General features: G+C 42.0%; 1 protein-coding gene across 5 annotated transcripts in view; it reads right to left on the bottom strand.

Moving 5' to 3' along the window:
* Window positions 1–16,962, bottom strand: part of ptpn22 (protein tyrosine phosphatase non-receptor type 22) — a 29,997-nt gene that overhangs the window by 5,029 nt on the left and 8,006 nt on the right. For 2 of the 5 annotated variants that reach the window (XM_061256843.1, XM_061256842.1), the window contains exons 5-23: window positions 15,854–15,892; window positions 14,887–14,958; window positions 12,452–12,511; window positions 11,706–11,848; window positions 10,184–10,250; window positions 9,769–9,846; window positions 8,642–8,728; window positions 7,174–7,286; window positions 6,235–6,734; window positions 5,548–5,637; window positions 4,834–4,920; window positions 4,449–4,526; window positions 3,506–3,577; window positions 2,945–3,066; window positions 2,031–2,058; window positions 1,618–1,698; window positions 1,292–1,363; window positions 563–687; window positions 166–193 (exon numbers count right to left, since the gene is read on the bottom strand). In XM_061256843.1, the coding sequence (XP_061112827.1) occupies window positions 166–193; window positions 563–687; window positions 1,292–1,363; window positions 1,618–1,698; window positions 2,031–2,058; window positions 2,945–3,066; window positions 3,506–3,577; window positions 4,449–4,526; window positions 4,834–4,920; window positions 5,548–5,637; window positions 6,235–6,734; window positions 7,174–7,286; window positions 8,642–8,728; window positions 9,769–9,846; window positions 10,184–10,250; window positions 11,706–11,848; window positions 12,452–12,511; window positions 14,887–14,958; window positions 15,854–15,892 (1,942 nt within the window). The remainder of the gene's footprint in view (window positions 1–165; window positions 194–562; window positions 688–1,291; window positions 1,364–1,617; window positions 1,699–2,030; window positions 2,059–2,944; window positions 3,067–3,505; window positions 3,578–4,448; window positions 4,527–4,833; window positions 4,921–5,547; window positions 5,638–6,234; window positions 6,735–7,173; window positions 7,287–8,641; window positions 8,729–9,768; window positions 9,847–10,183; window positions 10,251–11,705; window positions 11,849–12,451; window positions 12,512–14,886; window positions 14,959–15,853; window positions 15,893–16,962) is intronic. The other 3 variants (XR_009709701.1, XR_009709702.1, XM_061256844.1) reach the window with 2 other exon arrangements.

Genomic DNA, 16,962 nt, shown 5'->3' with positions numbered 1-16,962 from the left:
CCCAGGTTATTCTAAATAATACTGCATGTAATATTTATAATGTTGGCTTAGGAGGGCCTCAAATAAAGCTCTAGAAGTAGACGGACTGAGAAGAGGAACTGTCTGCAAACCGACAGAGTTACTGAAGCAAGTTTGTACCACATCCAGGGTGTGGCGCACACTTACTGTTCTTCGAACTTTTCGTTCTAACACTCTGCAAGAGAAAAGGAAATTCATAATTAAGGAAAACAGATGCAGCTAGCTAACTGAGTTCCTGAAACATACAGTTCAGAAGAGCAGATCAGAGATTTAATTTAACTCTCATCAGATAACCCAAGATCATTTCTGTAATCATTTAATCTATGCTACTAAGTCAAAGGAACTTGACTTAGAATGTGGTAGTATGTTGTGAACCAGCCCATTTTTGAGGATACAAAAGCAGGCACTTTGTCCATGAGGATGACGTCTGCTTTGTTCTTTATCGGTAACTGAATATGTAAAGATTTTTATCATCCTATCAGCTTGGAAATAGAACTACTTCCGGCAGTTTGGTCGCTAGAGTAGAGTTTAGCGTCACTGTCACCTTGCTTCGGTTCATCACCACGTCCAGGAATGAGCTTGGCTGTGAATTTCCTGCCCACTCAGAGGACGTTCCAACTCTCTGCCTGCTCTCCTGCAGGCCTGGGTTGCTAGTTTGGTTCCCTGGACCTGAGAAAAGAGAATTCCTGTTATACAGTGGACTTGGAAGTGCCATTGCAAGTCCACATCTCTTTGCTGTGAATGAATGACGGAAAAGAGGGCCGTGTGGAGACTTTTGGACCCTTTGGGGGGGTAAGTGTTCGAAGTGCAAAAAGGGCACACAAACCTAGAAAAACGGTTTTACGAGGCCTAGTTTAAAATATATTTTAACAAAAGGAATGAATTGGTAAATTCCTTTATCGAAAGGAATTATCCCCTCAAGTTCAACTCTATGCCTCCAAACTCATTGGACAGTACTTCATCCCACAGCAGACTACAAAGGTAATCAAAAGCTTAGAATCACGATTAGACACTGAAAGCTCTCTTATACCTGCACTACGGAAGTGATTCAGCACACCTGACTAATCAGACTGTGAAGTAATTTGTCCCAAATATTATGGTGCCCTACAATGGGGAGACAACGTATAAAAAGTGCTGGAGTTTCTACATGGTAAAACCAAAATGTACAAAAATACTTTTTAATAAAAGTAAAAAATCTGCACATTTGGAACTGTTTGGACCAGTTGCACAGATGCATATCAAGCTTAGTAATGGCCTAAACTGAGAGGCTAACCTTCCTCTGCGACCAGGATGAATGACTCTGGAGGTCTGTCTGGTAAACATGGTGCAGCGGACAAAATTGATTCTGTGCAAAAAAAGATCGGCATTAGAGATTTTACCAAATGACATCAGACGACAAAACAGGGACAATAATTGTCACATGACTTAGATGTCATTAAACTTTTCTGGCACTTGACAGTTTTTGAGGGTTGGATTAGAACATAAACAGCTAAGTGAGAGGGTTAAACTCTGCACAGGTACGTTAATGTCAAAGTTAAATCACATGCTTCAGCCAAAGTAGATGGATTTGAGGAAGATGTTAATCGGGGCAAACTTTACCTGTCTCGGCAGGAGGAGGAAGAGGAGGGGCACTGGGTGCTGGGTTGACTGGAACAGCAGCCAGGGAAACAGAAGGGGACACTGCAATAGGGTGGTCCCGGTCAGGGAGTACAGAAAATGCCCCCAATACAAGCTACTGCCGTATACTGTACATCCTACAGTATACAAGCATTTTTTTTTTAGAGATCAGCTTGTAGATTTGACTGAACTATGTCTTGAGTGTTTTTGCAGAACAGGAACAGTGACTGATAACAAGTGCTGAAGCTATGTCAGAAATATGCCTCTAATCAATCAGCCCACATTACCTAGAAGCTTGTGTCTTTCTAATTTGCAGAAGTACAATAGCCTATCTATCTTGACACCACCTTTATCATTGAAAGAGATTTTTAAAGAGACATGTTTCATGAACTCACCTAGCATTGACAGTCTAACCTTTAAGCTCTGAAAGAGAGTGGAAAAAGTTTGTCATCGTCTTGTGTTTGCTCGTTTGCAAACCACAGATGCTGTTGTCTGGGTGGTGCATAATGCTCCCTCGATGTTGCCCGAAGGTTGCAGTGATATAATTGCATTGAAGTAATCATATTTTCTTTCTCATTTTGCCATAGCCAATTATACTAATGTTTCACGTCTCTGCCATGTGCACCTACCTTCTAATAATAATAAACTTGCCCACAAGCCTGTGACTAATGAATACACTCAGCTCAGGGCCTGTCTAAAAGAGGTGTGTGTGTGTGTGTGTGTGTGTGTGTGTGAATGTGTGCCATTTAACAGCATTTTATTGATCTTCATGCAAGCTGCACTGTTCTTTCATGGAAAATTAGGTCTATATAAAAAATCTAATGTTGCATTTAGTGCCTTTTGTTAATTTTAGGACAGATGGGGTGAGACCTCAAAGCATGCATGCTTGAATATAATAAACTGCTGTTTCACATCCTCTTACATTACATTCATTTAAAGGATTAGCATAAATGTTTTCACTTCACTACCTCTGTGCAATGCAGTGTTCATGGTGTGAAGCCTCTTTAACCAACCAATAAGAATCACAGAAGCAATTAAATTTCAAAGTACATTTCCAGTTCTGCTGTAACGTATGAACGAAGAGCAGTAGGAGCTGCCATTTGAAAGGATCAGCTTTCTTTGAGTTCTGCCACGTGCCTGTAATTTGTATCAAATGTGGTTTTCTCAAGGTGTTGCAGGTATTTCTAGTGTTTATTTTTTGACCTATGCTCGAAGTTGTTTGTGCTTACAATGTCCTTGTATGAAAGTCCCTGTAGTTTTAAAATAAAGTTAACTTCTGGACTATCTGAATGGAAGTTCTGGTGCTCACCTTGCTCCGGGTCCAGGATTTCTTAGGCTCCTGTGAGGGTAGTTCTGAGGTCCCACACCACTCTGACGACATCCCAACTTTGGGGCTGTGGGGCTTATGGTGGGCCACACTCTGCACCAGATCTGCAGAGGACCCAGGTGTTACCATTATTCTGCCTTCCTCTCCAATTCAGCTGAAGTGTGGTGAGCAGTCTGGTGCGAAATTGCTGCCATGATGCATCACCCTGGTGGAGCTCTCTATTCATGGGGTTTGACTTAGAGAGACTCCTTTACCATCAGCTTCTGAAAGCATCTATTTTTATTATTGTTATTGTTATTAGCATTAGCTGGGTCTCTGGAGGCTTGTTTGTTGGGTTTCTATCCCAGTTCTATCCCAGGGAGATGAGCCATGCTGGGTTAGGGTTAGGGGTTAAGCCAGGGGGCCTGCTGGAACACAAAGCCTGACAGTGTTGGAAGCGTCACTCCACTTGTTACACAGAGCTAAAGGACAAAGCTTTCAGACCAGTCTCCTGCTTTAAATCACTGTTTAAATGAAGGCATTTGGTGGCTTTGTTGCACATACCAGCATCGGTGGCCAGAATGAAGGACTCTGGGGTTCTCTCTGGCAGGGGGGGCACAGGTGAGGGGGGGCTCCCTGGAGAGACATGCAGTATCACTCAAAATAATCTCATTATTTCATGGCACCCAACTAACGGACCATGTACAACCTTGTTCAGTCTTTGAAGCCAAAACATCAAGAGAAAATTAAAGTTAATTAATAACGTGACCTTCACAAAATGTGACTGCCTGTTGTCTAGATTCAATATAGCAACTTCTTTGTAATTTACTTTATTAAAGCACATAACAGCTTCAAAATGCATAGTTATTAATGAGTATGTCATAGAAGAAAAAGTTCCAAGACATAAAAGTAAGTTGCTAACAAGTTGCTACAGTGAAACTACCAAACAGATGGTCGCGATCTGTCACCACCATTCAAGTTTAATACTAGTCCACCGGCACGAGACCTTGCTCAGATACACAATTGCCGTACTTTGGTTAGAAAGAAGTAGTTATTAATTGAATGGTACACAAATTAAACCAAGTGAGAGGCGCACTGAGAGTCACAAAAATATGGATCCATAGAGGTCCATTGTATCAAGGGAAACTGCATCTAGAAAACTCTCAGCGAAACTATCTGGATGGATAGAAAGTACTCTGGGTAAGTGGAAACATACTTTAATTACATTTTTTGTTGAACTGCCGTTAGCGTGTTCAACACTTAATCCCTGAAGTAATCATTCGCAGACCACAAGGTGGTGGATTCCTGTCTTAGAAATGGCATTGCACCAACGAGGAAGTCAATCAACCTGCATTACTTCTGTACGTAGCCACCTGTATAAGGCTGCAGTTTAGTATGTACAGTATGCAGATTGCCTTGGATAAGACCAAAGGAACTCAATGCTACTACTGGTAATAACAGGACCATGGGACCCCCAGATGGATCCAAGTTTCTTTCCACAGCTTACCATTACTACTGAGAGTCTCAGTCATGTTCGATGGTATGACAACCAGCAGCTTCTCCATGTCACTACCAGTGGGACTTCCTGGAGGACACCACACACAGAAAGATATAACGCAAGCAAGTTATATCGGTGCGGGAGGCGGACACTTCAGTGCAAGGGATTGAAACGGCAGCCGAGCTTAGCAAATGTGCATCAAATGAACTTGTGCCTCGCAAGAAAATGTGGGAAAAGGGCTGAGCCGAGTCTGTTTGGGGCCTGTTAAAAGGATCTGTGTATGTTATCCAATACCAGATTTTTCTGGTTTCTGCTCATGATTTCAGGTATAGAGGCATAAAAGGAAGGACGGATATACAAGGAGAGGTGAAGGGTTGAGAACGTTCTCGCTCACCTGGTCTACCTATTGGACTAGCCAGCATATAGGATTCAGGAGTTCGATCTGGTAGCATAGGGGGGTCTTCATCTGAAGCAGGAGGGGCTGCATCAAGGTGCAATGCACACACACACACACACACACAGACATACACAGACATGAGCACAAGCATGTAGATACTACTTTTGCAGATGTTTTTTTTCTGTCGCAACATGAACATAATTGGCATGGCTATGAATGGCCTCTGTCTGTTGTATGTGGTGATCCTCCCTGCTGAGTCCCTCCCCTCACCCTTGGAGCTGGCCAAACTTGGCTTTTGGCAGGACTGGGACGCGAACCCTGCTCCTAGGTGTGCAACTGGATCGGACTGATTCCTGCAGCAAGGTCCGACGCCCTAGCTGTGCACCACCACAACTCTCACTGCTCTTCATCATAAACAATTTAACCCCCCCCCACCTTGATCTGATCAACTGAAAGGTATGTCCAATATTTCATATACATGACTTTATTATATGGAAACTACACTTGGATGTGCTGTAGAGATTTCCTGGTGTATATGTATTCTGTATGCATGTATGTATTATGTATGCATTCTGTTGTTTAGTAATACTTATGTTGTATAGGAAGCAATACTGTGAGTGTGCTTTGCATAATGCATAGAATGAATCATAAAAGGAAGGAGGGATGTAAAAGGAGGGGTGTAGGGTTGAGAATGTTGTGTTGGGGGCTCACCTGGACTACCTGGACTATTAGCCATCATGTAGGATTCAGGAGTTCTCTCTGGTAGCACTGGAGGGGGGTCTTCATCTGAGGCAGGAGGGGCTACATCAATGTGCAACACACACACACACGCACACACAAGCACACAAGCGCACACACAAGCACAAGCACACACACACACACACACACACACACAAGCACACACACACACGCACACACAAACACACACACACACAAACACACACACACACACACAAGCAAACACACACACACACACACACACACACACACACACAAGCAGACACACACACACACACACACACACACACAAGCACACACAACCACACACACACACACACACACACACACACACACACAGGCACAACATGAACAGACACAGATTAAACCTAGTCCAGGAATAAATAGAATTTTGAATATTAGAACTTAGACTGGAATTTTTTTTGCAAGCTTTGGGTTTTTCCCTTTTTCAGTAGTCAGGATGTGATGAGTTTGGGCTGCCTTGAAATAGCCTGGTCAATTTGTGCTGGGTGTTGTCACTCCTAATCTCAAACAATCTTCTTCCCGTATGAGCGATTTAAGAACAAATAAGTTTGTATGACTGGTTCTTTCATGAGGCCCAATGTTTTGCTACATACAGCAACCTTGTAGTATTTCAGAATATTGGGTACACCCTCTTACCTGTAGCGAGGGTGTCAAACTGGGGCAGTACCAGTGGATGGTCATTGAGGGTCAGTGCAGGGGTGGTGACACATGGGTTACTGGCCCAGCTGTGGAACGGCAACAGCTCCTCGGGGTCCTGTGTTGCCTGAGAGTCCTGGGGAGAGCTGGGACTGAAGTAAGGGTCTTCCACCGAGATACAGGAGGACTTCCAGCAACCTGGAGAATTGAGGTTAATTTCCGGCTCCAGCAGGACCACTTCCTCTTCCTGAGGGGTGTTCCAGTCCCCCCTGCTGGGACTCTGAGAGGGCATGTTTTCCTGAGCATCCCAACCCCCATGGACGGTCTGTCCGGAACATTCTGTCTGCAGGCTGAGCGCTTCCTCAGGGGAACATCTGGATGACTGGAACACTGGACCATTATGACCATCCTCCTCTGCTGGAAGGTGTAGCAGCACAGTGGGGGGCTCCCCTGCAGTGTCCTGATTGGTCACCTCCTTTGGCTCCTCCCTTTTCATGTACCTGGGACAGAAGTGCGTGTGACAGCACCACTCCTGAGACAGCCCTTAATAACTTAACTGCACCAGCCTGCGGCGGTCTGTAGCATAGTGGTTAAGGTACATGACTGGGACCTGCAAGGTCGCTGGTTTGATCCCCAGTGTGTAGCCACAATAAGATCTGCACAGCCGTTGGGCCCTTAACCTTGCATTGCTCCAGGGGAAGATAGTGTCCTGCTTAATCTAATCAACTGTATGTTGCTCTGGATGCCAAATGCCATTAATCTAATGTAATGTAATGCTCCACTATACAAATCCACTAGACTATTCACTTATGGATTTTTCAGTGTAATATTTCAGTCTTGCAAAAAATATGTAGATTTGATTATGTCATGTTACTACACTACACTACTCTAAGAAATTAAAAAGGGGGTGGTCCCGGGCTCCACTGGGTGACATCTTACCTGGGCCATGGCATTGGTTCTACTTCCTCTTCCTGGTTAAGGTCCAGCACCTCACATGGGGATGTGAGATCATTCTCACTGGACGCTGGGCTGAGAGAGGGGGAAGCTGGTACCTGAGTTACAGGGGAGAGATCATGTGTGGGAGAGGAACAGTGATCCATATCCTCCAGCAATCAGATCTGCTTGTGTGTGTCAGGACCATTACACATGCAGCATACTCTCTGTAGTTTGTCCACAGAGTATGATCTGTTGGAGAAGTGTATAGTAGTTTAATTTCTTTGGTGTATGTTTTGTGGGAATCAAGCACAGCTTTGTATGTCTCTGAACACTTTGGTTTCACTTCATGGTTTTAACCCAGCTTGTTCTCGAACCTAGACCTGCCCACAAAAAACCACTGACAATTGTGAATCATAAAAGTGATGTACATATGCATATTTAAGTGTTGTATATATATTTAGATTTCCAAATATTCATTTTCCAAAAGATTTCATTTTGCAGAGACATTTTTGTATTACATTTTTTTAAAGTAACATATTACTGTAAGCAATTGGCTACTTTTTACATAAAAACTTGATCAAGGCTGTTTGAGATCAGAAGCAAGGAGCCAGCCAAAGTCTGCAGAAGAGCTGTGGCAAGTCCTCCAACATGCTTGGAACAACCTCCCTGCTGATTGTCTTAAAGAAGTGCAGGACAGCATTGGCTATCTCAGAGAAGTGATGCAATTTTAACGCCGAAGGGTGGTCACAAAAATATTAATTTGATTCAGTTTTTAACTATTCTGCCAAATTAATAAATGTAATGTTAAATGTATAGTACTGAATGATGAGTAAACAATATTGCAGTATGAAAGCAAGGAAAGTTCTTTTAACATTGCTGGCTTCATATCAACAAGAAGCTTTAAGCAAGTGGACAAGCAGACCTTAGCAACGTTATGGTAAACTCAAGAGCAATATCTCTCCCTTTTTGTAAACCTCACATGACTTCCTATAAATCAGCAGTGATGTAGGGTGTGGAGGGTATGAGTGGACCAGCTGGCTATGGCTGCACTGAAAGTTTTATTTTTATGTCAACCTTGGGGATTCAGTCATGACGAGAGCACTTCTCTTTATTGCAAATGGTGGCAGCCACAGGCATCACGCTCTAACACATCCATGGACACGTGATCATAATTAGAGACATGATTAGAGACAACCTGACAAATTGCTGGCTTTAAAATGGCAGGTATAAATAGCAGGGAGTTTATGGTCGACAGCAAGAACATACACTTCAAGTAATTGTAAAGCAGATTCTACAGTTGTAATTGAATATTGAATATTGACAATGCAATGCAATGAAACGAATAGGCAAGCGAAAAAAAACAAAAAAAACTAAGGATGCCACAGATGTGTAATGAGTGTGTAAATGCAGAGTTTAATGTTTTTGGCACAAAGCCATAGTTCTTTTTTTTATTGAGATGCCCCCGACTTACCTCAGCTGCACTTAAATCGTTGGTCATCATCTGCAGGTAGTTCTCAAACAAGACCTTAACTGTCCTGTAGACAAGCGCATACTGCTCCTAAGACATTAACCAGATGAGTATGAGTTTAGGTTCCTGTAAGGTTTATAAGGTTAGGGTTATGTTAGACAGACCAGGCTGGCTACTGAAGGACTCAATCACAGCAAAGGAGAAAAGCTTTCTCTTGTCATTATGCAGCTGCATTTGGAATGCTTGATACTGAGGGCACCCGAGAGGTGTGGCAGTTAACAACTGGCAGGTTAGTGTTTACACTATAGGTAGAGTGGGCCATTGTACCATTGAGCAAGCTGCTTAACCTGAACAGCCTTAGCCGGATAATAAGTCAAATCTAAGCATTGCATTCTTTCCCCAGATATGTATTACATCTGTAATAATATATTTTAATCAAGTAGTCAAGCACTGGCTTCATGCTTAATCTTGACATTCTATTAACAATTATATCATTAAATACATAAGCCAGGAGGATTTCTGCTAGATGTATGTTCTCTCGGATTGACACAGACAAGTAGTTGGTTGGACAGCTGCCACAAATTATGTATGTACTGTTAAAATGATCATTTGTGACAAATGCATATGCCAAATACACTTGTCTATATACACTTAAAATTTCATTATATGATATGTGTATTTATATAAGCAGATAATCATAACTGAATTGCATTAAAAAGTTTAATTTTTAAATGAAAATGGAAATCTTGTTTGCTCATTGGGAGGGGGGGAGGGGTGCATTATTTTTTAATTTAAATATCTTGGTCCATACTGGTGTTCAGAATCTTTCATATTTAAAAAAAGAAAAAAGAAAGACCACCTGCCATATTTCAATCTTTTACATTTTCATTTTCATTATCATTTCAAAATTAAACTTTTGAATGCTATTCACTTATGATTATCTGCTTATATAAGTACATATGTCATATAATTAAATATTAAGTGTGTATAGACAAGTTTGTAGAAATGAAAGCATTTTTAATCATGAAATAACTGGTTTAAACTTAATGGTTTAATGGTTTAAGTTTTAATGTTCTGGCTGATCAGAGGAAGGAATGCCACAGATCTGTGCTTTGGTGGATAACGCTCACCTTGGTCTGAACTATTGAGGGTCTTTGTGTTCGCATCTCCTGGACCAGTCTGTAGATGCTGAAGTCTTCTGTGATCAACTAGAAATGAACATTGGTAAAGGAAATGATGTTGGCTTCCCACACTCTGTTAGCTATTAGTCACAATTTCAGGGATTTACATGTAACCATCATAGTGCTGGTTCAATCTTTGCTACCTTCAAAATAATGTATTATTGTTTGACCATTGATTGACTTTCGACTTCACACAAGTTAGACTTCGAAAAGTGATAGTTTTCTTTGCCTGACCCCTGCACCCGCCTGCACAAACACACACACACAGACACACACTTTACTCCCACTGTGTTTAAGTTAACTGCCATAAGACAAGAACATCTGGTGGGTTGGACAACTTGGGCTAAACCAGATTCAATCTTACCTGTTTTCGCAGCAGTTTCCAGGTGTAGTCAATGGCGCACAGGACCCCTGTCCTACCGCAACCGGCACTGCAGTCCCATAAAGATATCAGAAAAAGATTTTTACGTTTCTTCCACAGACCGCATTTCAACACTTTGTCCTCCGTAGCTATTAATGTGAAGCTACTGGTTGCACTTCAGAATCAGAGACAAAAGTGTGTTTGAATTCATTCAGGGTGGAGTCTGGGGCGGTCGAACAATATCACAGGCCCTTGTGGTGTACATCTGCCCCATTCACAAGCTTTGTAGGAATATACATGTCATATTTGCATTGACAAGCGCTTAACCACACATCATGCTCTCACTCATCTCAGCAGTACTAGGTCAGCTAGCCCCATGCCAAATAAATTAAACACAGGTAAGTACAAACAAACTAAACCATCAATAGGCCTAACATCATCGGGTTACAGAGGTTGAAACTGAAGTACATTTTCTTGGATGAGAATGTGCCAATTGTGCGTGCATAGCATTAGTGATGATACATGTGTGGGGATTGTTCCTGCAACAAGACAATCGGTTGCAAGACATTTCAGTGTTTGTGTGCTGGAGGCAGACAGATTGACATCTGATTGAAAAAGGAAGTGGCTGCTTACTGAGGTCACTGGACAGCAAACAGAGTCAGATAAATAAAGACAAAGAGATCTTTAGTGTTCCAAGTATGAGGTGAACTGCATTTTTTTTACACTGGCTGGTAAGCAGGTTTCACGGGTTTCAGGTAATTAGCTAGGGGGCCATCTAAAAGTTCATCTTATGAATCTTCACAGGAAGCTGGGCCTGTTCTAGGCATAGGCGATAAAGGTGATCGCCTAAGGGGCCATGTGTACGCGGGCGCAAAACGAAATGAAGAAAAAATGGGGAAATGGAATGCATTGTGTTCATGATAGTCTGTGAATGCTCCCCTCCCCTGCACAATCAACAAGGGTGACAAAAAAGGCTAGAGCCAGCCCTGACAGGAAGATACACACAGACACACACACTCACGCACACACACATACGCACACACACATGCTCCAGGTATGAGCTGTGCTTTGAGGCAGCTATTAGCCATTTCTCGTAATGGAAATAACCTGCTGTTTGTTGTTTGTTCAGGCGGTGAGGCTGGTGGCCGGCGAGCCACCCACATGCACTTCCTCTGTGACTGTGTGGGGGAAGGGGACTCATACACAAAGGCCGAAGACTGAAACAGGATGCCCCAATGACGTGAAACAGACTACAAAATGGCCTTCATTTTCTCACTGTTAAACCCTGTCTTTGCAGTTACTGCGCTCAGATGCACATACTGCTTTTTAATCACACAAGTCTGTTTTTGAAACCACTTAACATCCCCCCCATGTTGTTTGCCATATGCATGTGGGAAGCTGAACCGTTTCTGTTCTTAGTCAGCTTTACATCACTGTTGCCCATACCACTCGCATAGAGGCACTTATGTTCTCTTGTATTGCCAGTCCCTCTGTGCCCGTGCTAAATGTGGTGAAATGTGATTACCTGCAGTGGATGCAGATGGGCACATCGTCATGCTCCTGGTAGGTCCGCATCTCCTGGAGCAGCTCCAGAATCGGTGGGATGGAGTCTGGCACGCCGTGGTCCGGCCAATTCACATAGTGCAGCTGCCACAAACTGCGGGATGACTGACGGAAATTGAGACGGACAAACCATTCAGGACCGACAGAATCCGAAATCAGACATGCTGTCAATTTTAAACAATTATTATTTTTTAACAACGTACAAGGCAGCACAAAGTGTTTCTGAACAGTGTCACAGTTTACACCATGGCATGGTCATTACTGAAGTACAATATGCTTTAGAAATGTGGCAGAGTATTTAACAAGTACCACAAAGCTATTTGATAAATGTTGATGGATATTTTTGTTATTGTTGTTTTCATGTGACATTTGACTCCTAGCACAGGGTCTTGTGTGATGCAACTGCTGGACAATTCAGCAAGGTATTTAATCTGAATAGTTTCAGGGAATATTAAGATATGTAAATGGATATTAAAAGTGTGAAACTAAAGTAGTGCTCTGGATAAGAACATCTTCTCAGCAGCTGAATGAATTATTTCCATACAACTATATTTGGCATTTGTTTTCAATTAATCTTCACTGTATAGCTTCATTAAGCTTCATAAATGCTATTCTCAGGCATCTATGTGCCTGCAGATTAGATGGCACAAGGGTTTTATGCTAAAACAAATACATTATAAAAAGCAAGGCTCACATAAGGGTACTCACATTGCAGTAAGTCACCTTTAAAACCCTGGTTAGATAGTCACCTTTACTTTCCATAGATTCCTAGGGCAGAAATGCAGAAATCAAAGTTTGTTTTCACAAATATTATATTGCAATGTAAATATAAATCATTAGCAATGATATGATGGTTTGCATATAAAAACTGTCATTTGATAGGTTGATTCGAAGCACAATATTGAAATATTGGTCGTGATTTGAGGAAGCAGGAGCTGAAATTGTCCCCCATTTAATCCCCCACTTACTGACTGAGCATATCTAAAAAAGAACAGCCCTTTAGCCAGGAAGGCTTCATACCATTGTGATGGTGTTTGGGGGGACGTGGCTCAAAATCAACTACACCATACAGTTTGATAACAAAGTACACAGGGTCAGTTTAAATGTATGAAAAATGTCCCTGTATCTCAGCAGTTCCTGAGGCTGTGGGGTTCGAGGTTATGCAGACGTGTGGATCAGAGGGGATGTAGAACTCGGAACAAGAGTGCACTGTAGCAGGTTTTCACAGTGGGAATGTGTGCTCTGGTGTCCAAAAGAGGAAGATGCCATCAAGTCACCAGAGCCTGAAACTGACAGGATCCGTGGAGCCTGTTCACACACTGGTTCTGTTTTCAGCCACATCTAACTGTGCTTGCAGCAATGGTGACGATTGTAGAGGCATGACTAGCTTCTGTGTAAGGTGGATTATGCTCCTGCCTCTCCTTCCAGTCACAGCCTCTGATATGCTCATTTCTTATTCCATCAGACCTTCCCTGTGCGGATGGATTTTAATATTTACACCATTGAGGCAGTCGCACAGATTAGGTTCCTTAGTTAATAATATGCTTTTTCAAGGAATATAGCATTTTATGCATCTTTGATGGGGAAGGTACATGACTGGGGCCTGAAAGGTTCAAGCCCCGGTGTAGCCACGATAGGATCTGCACAGCCCTTGAGAAAGGCCCTTAACCCCACATTGCTACAGGAGAGACTGTCGCCCGCTTAGTCCAATCAACTGTCGCTTTGGATAAAAGCATCAGATAAATAACTGTAATGTAATAAATGGTCAGCTCTTGCCTCCTCTGCAAAGCAGGCAGCTAACCAGCATGCACAAATGTAGACAGAGAATTATAATAATTACAGATATGATCAGCTGAAATGGAACATACACATTAAAAAGGTAATTTCAAAGAGTAAGCAAAGGATGTGCTCTGGTCATTCAATATAGACAAATACATAATGTCACTATTCTATAAAGTATCATCTATTCCATTTTAACCTTTCCGTTGCATCCGTCTGGTTTAGCTGTCTATCTGTCAACAATACTAACAAAATTAAAAAGATCACAAAACAAGCAAACAAAATATTGGTATCAGTGTTCAGGACTTACCAAGTCTACACCAAAAACATCCCAAACCCACCTCTTGAACCAGTCAATTATCACAGCTAGATCTGGAAGGATAATTCAACCCAAGGCAAAAATAAAACCACACAGACCTTTCTATCAACTGCTGTAGCATTTTTCAATTCCAGCCATACTTGGGCAATTAAGTAATACACCATTAGCACTGTTTGCAGTTTGTCTAGTTGCATTGCATTGTCCTATCCCAGTTAGCACTTCATGCACTCTTTGATACCATGTGCGATATTGTGTACTCTGTAGTCTGGCCATTCTCCTCTGATATCTCTCATTAACAAGGCCAATCTGCTGCTCACTGGATTTTGTTTTGTTTCTGCAACATTCTAGAGACTAGTGTGCGTCAAAATCAGCAGTTTCTGAGTCAAACAACCTTGTCTGCCACCAACAATCATACCACAGTCAAAGTTGCGTAAATCACATCCATCCATCCATTATCTTAACCCGCTTATCCTGAACAGGGTCGCAGGGGGGCTGGAGCCTATCCCAGCATACATTGGGCGAAAGGCAGGAATACACCCTGGACAGGTCGCCAGTCCATCACAGGGCACACACACCATTCTCTCACACACTCATACCTATGGGCAATTTAGACTCTCCAATCAGCCTAATCTGCATGTCTTTGGACTGTGGGAGGAAACCAGAGTACCCGGAGGAAACCCACACAGACACGGGGAGAACATGCAAACTCTGCACAGAGAGGCCCCGGCCGACGGGGATTCAAACCCAGGACCTCCTTGCTGTGAGGCGGCAGTGCTACCCACTACACCATCCGTGCCGCCAATCACATTGTGTCTAAATATTAACTGAAGCTCCTGACCCATATCTACATGATTGCATGCATTGCACTGCTGCCACACAATTGGCTGATTAAATAATAGCATGAATAAGTAGGTGTAATAAAGTAAAAATGTTCCAAATAAAGTGCTCAGTGTGTGTATGTATATATATATATGTGTACCTACATTAAGGGCAGCACCTAAAGCTTTAGCAAGGACAGGAAGTAGACAGGGAATGTAGTACTCACAAAGTGAATGGTGAAGGGGTGACACACAAATGCTTCCTCCATCTTCTCAGGCCAGTACCGCTCACACTTTTTCTGTGAAATGGCAAGTGTGAAAATCTTTAACACGCATGTACAACCGCCAGACATTTGCATTTGCATTTATTTTCATAAAACTCTGGTAAAGTTGGAAACCCAACAAGGAAGCTTGAATAATACAATATATACAGTCAAAAGGCTATCACCTACATTGTTGTGAAATTTAAATAAAGTAGAGAAATGTTTCTAAATGGACAATATCTGTGGAGACAGTGGAAACAAAAAACTCTGACATAATGGACCACCTAGTCTTATGACAAAGATATGTACTAAAATATGGCTTTATTATGCTGATGCCATTTTTTTATTTTTCTGTGTGATATGTTTTACTTTTCTGTCTTCTTAATTGTAGCTGCTACTGCTAAATTGTATTTACACCTCTTCAGATGTCAGACTGTGGTAGAGTTGGTATTAACCAGTGATTAAGATGGATGTATGAATGGGGCAGTCATTTAGATCAATGAGTTGAACTTTATCTAGTAAGCCATTTGGCTGCACACAGCACAGCACAAGTGCCTTTAACTACGTACTGCTTCCTGTTTCAAAAACACTAGTGAGAACTGGGAATACCCTGCCATGCCAAAATATTTGATGTTTGCGTGTTGCTAATTGTATATTTGTGAATGCCTGAAATCTGTTTTTCCCTGAGAAGAGAAAAGAAGAGAAACCTCCACCATTAAAAGCGACCCATTAAAAGAATAGTTACGTTTAAATATTGAAATTCATCAATCTTATTTTCCTGTCATTAATTTGGCAGCCACTTGCTCCCACCCCATCAGTCATGTCCCTTATGCCATTTAGAACAATGAGTTTTAATCAAATTCAAACAGTGTAGTAAGATGTGGACATTTCATTAAATGTGTAGTGGTGCCAGGCATAGGAACTGACTCACCCTGCCCATCTCAAACTCCCTGCAGGCCATGACTATGACCTGAGGAGTAGAGAGAACACATAATCAACTCAGTTACAGACACAAGCCCTGAGGAGTAGAGAGACCACATAATCAACTCAGTTTCAGACAGAAGCCCTGATGAGTAGAGAGAACACATAATCAACTCAGTTACAGACAGAAGCCCTGAGGAGTAGAGAGACCACATAATCAACTCAGTTACAGACAGAAGCCCTGAGGAGTAGAGAGAATACATAATCAACTCAGTTACAGACAGAAGCCCCGAGGAGTAGAGAGAACATATAATCAACTCAGTTACAGACAGAAGCCCTGAGGAGTAGAGAGAACATATAATCAATTCAGTTACAGACAGAAGCCCTGAGGAGTAGAGAGAACATATAATCAACTCAGTTACAGACAGAAGCACAGACGGTATCAGAGGTCAGGCTACAGGTGCAGACAATAAACCACGCAGACAGATGCACAGATAGCAGTATAGATATTAACTATTTAAGCCCTTCATTAATAGCTATTTAGACCCTTCTGAAACACTACATAGACCTTAATAAACTCAAAAACAAGTGGTGTGTCTTTTGCATCATCAATGGTGACGTAACACATCACATGCCTATTCATGTTTAACATAAGTAGTTATTTATTTTGAATCTTTATGGTGTACTTAAATACTGCATATGAAGGAATTATATAGCTCTTATGAACATTCACAGAAAGTGTTAACATAGTATAGTGACAGGAAATAACAATGAGAGTAACAGACTAATCACCACACAGAAGATAAGACTGCTCTCATTTGAATTGAGGCCATTTGTCACCCCAAGACTCCCCTTACAGCACCAATTGACTCTACATGGCAAGTACTAATTTATGATTGGATACCTGGTCTGCAATCATGAAGCAGGCTTACTTTTGTAGTTTTGAAGGGCTATTCTGGTGCAGAACAAGCTGGCAGAGAATATGGGGTATGGAATATGGAGTATAGTCTCGGAGTAGGAGTTTGCATCTATAAATGTGTTTCTCCTTATCCAAACCCTTATCATTTGACCCAAAAGGCCAAATTGACCCTAGAGTCTTTATTAATACAGACCCAGGTT

Source organism: Conger conger, chromosome 10 (assembly GCF_963514075.1).
Source record: "Conger conger chromosome 10, fConCon1.1, whole genome shotgun sequence".
NCBI classification, from domain to species: domain Eukaryota; kingdom Metazoa; phylum Chordata; class Actinopteri; order Anguilliformes; family Congridae; genus Conger; species Conger conger.
Note: the sequence above shows the minus strand (reverse complement) of the source record. Positions and strands in the feature narration are given on the sequence as shown.